This window comes from Melanerpes formicivorus, unplaced genomic scaffold (assembly GCF_026170545.1).
Source record: "Melanerpes formicivorus ecotype bairdi unplaced genomic scaffold, bMelFor1.0.p_v2 SCAF_126, whole genome shotgun sequence".
Taxonomy (NCBI): domain Eukaryota; kingdom Metazoa; phylum Chordata; class Aves; order Piciformes; family Picidae; genus Melanerpes; species Melanerpes formicivorus.
The window spans coordinates 174610-176314 of record NW_027142478.1 but is presented as its reverse complement, the minus strand read 5'-3'; the positions used below and the strand labels follow the sequence as shown (position 1 = coordinate 176314).

Genomic DNA, 1705 nt, shown 5'->3' with positions numbered 1-1705 from the left:
CTCTCTCCTTAGCACTGGGAGATGCTGAGAAGCCTTCCTGCTTTGGAACTCCTTCCTCTGAAAGTGGACACCAGACCTTGCTGCTGCCTCCACCACTCCCCTGCTGCAGAGCAGGACTGATTCAGCAGCAGGAAGAGTCTCTCTCCTCTTCCCTGCATGCTGAAGCAGCACAAAGGAGTCCAGCAACAGAGCTGGAGGGAGGTCTCCTCCAAAAGAAAACTAAAGTCTCTGTATCAGGGGCTGAGAAATGGCTTTGGTTGTGCTCCATTCACTTGTGACTGCCTTTGCCTTTTGGCTACTGCACTGTGCACAAAGGGCACAAATGTCCAACAGCAGCTCCATCACCCACTTCCTCCTCCTGCCATTCCCAGGCACAAGGCAGCTGCAGCTCCTGCACTTCTGCCTCTTCCTGGCCATCTACCTGGCTGCCCTGCTGGGCAATGGCCTCATCATCACCACCATAGCCTGGGACCACCACCTCCACACCCCCATGTACTTCTTCCTCCTCAACCTCTCCATCCTTGACCTGGGCTGCATCTCCACCACTGTGCCCAAATCAATGTCCAATACCCTGAGGGACACCAGTGACATCTCCTCTGCAGGATGTGCTGCACAAGTCTTTTTTATCCTCTTTTTGCTTTCAGCAGAGTATTTTCTCCTCACCACCATGTCCTACGATCGCTACGTTGCCATCTGCAGACCCCTGCACTATGAGACTCTCCTGGGCAGCAGAGTTTGTGTCCACCTGGCAGCAGCTGCCTGGGCCTGTGGGGTTCTCTATGCTCTGCTGCACACAGCCAATACATTTTCCCTGCCCCTCTGCCAGGGCAATACTGTGGACCAGTTCTTCTGTGAAATCCCCCAGATCCTCAAGCTCTCCTGCTCCACATCCTACCTCAGGGAACTTTGGCTTCTTGTGGCCAGTGCCTGTTTGTTATTTGTCTGTTTTGTGTTCATTGTGGTGTCCTATGTGCAGATCTTCAAGGCAGTGCTGAGGATCCCCTCTCAGCAGGGACGCCACAAAGCCTTTGCCACCTGCCTCCCTCACCTGGCTGTGGTCTCCCTGTTTGTCAGCACTGCCTTCTTTGCCTACCTGAGACCCTCCTCCATCTCCTCCCCATCCCTGGACCTGGGGATGTCAGTTCTATACTCAGTGGTACCTCCAGCAGTGAACCCTCTCATCTACAGCCTGAGGAACCAGGAGCTCAAGGCTGCCCTGAGGAAAATGATCACTGGATGCTTTCAGAAGCAATAAACTCTTTGCCTTGTCCTGCAGAGCAGTTCTGATGTCACTCAGTGCAGGTCCAGCCTCGCTGCTTGAGTTCTGGCTGCTGCTGGTGCTGTTCCCCTTGTGAGAATGTTGTTCCACACAAATGTCTTTCCTCAGACTATTTCTGCTTCAGTGTTGTCCTGTCTGCTGTGACCCAGAGGCTGCAGACATGAGGAATTGTGCTCCCTGTGTGTTCAACACAATAAAGGACCCTGCAGGGAGTTGTTTCTTTGAGCTCCTTCCTACAGGCTTCTGTGGAACTGCAGGACAGTGCCTGTGTGCAGAGGTGGAGGGGCAGAGTCCCATCACAGCAGCAGTGCCAGGCAGCCCCAGAGCTTGGGCTGTCCTCAGCTGCTCTTTCTGCCCTTCCACGCTCTCCTGATGAGCCTTAGTGCTGGGGCAAGGCCTAAGTGCTCTGGCAGCTTGGGCACTGTG

The 1705-nt window shown here is 54.3% G+C and overlaps 1 protein-coding gene across 1 annotated transcript; it reads left to right on the top strand.

Annotated features, from left to right (window-relative positions):
• The first annotated feature begins 667 nt into the window (after positions 1–667).
• LOC137456501 (olfactory receptor 14J1-like) lies at positions 668–1255 on the top strand. The gene has a single exon (XM_068167965.1). It carries the CDS (start codon positions 668–670, stop codon positions 1253–1255), a length of 588 nt encoding a protein of 195 aa, XP_068024066.1.
• Positions 1256–1705: the final 450 nt, after the last annotated feature.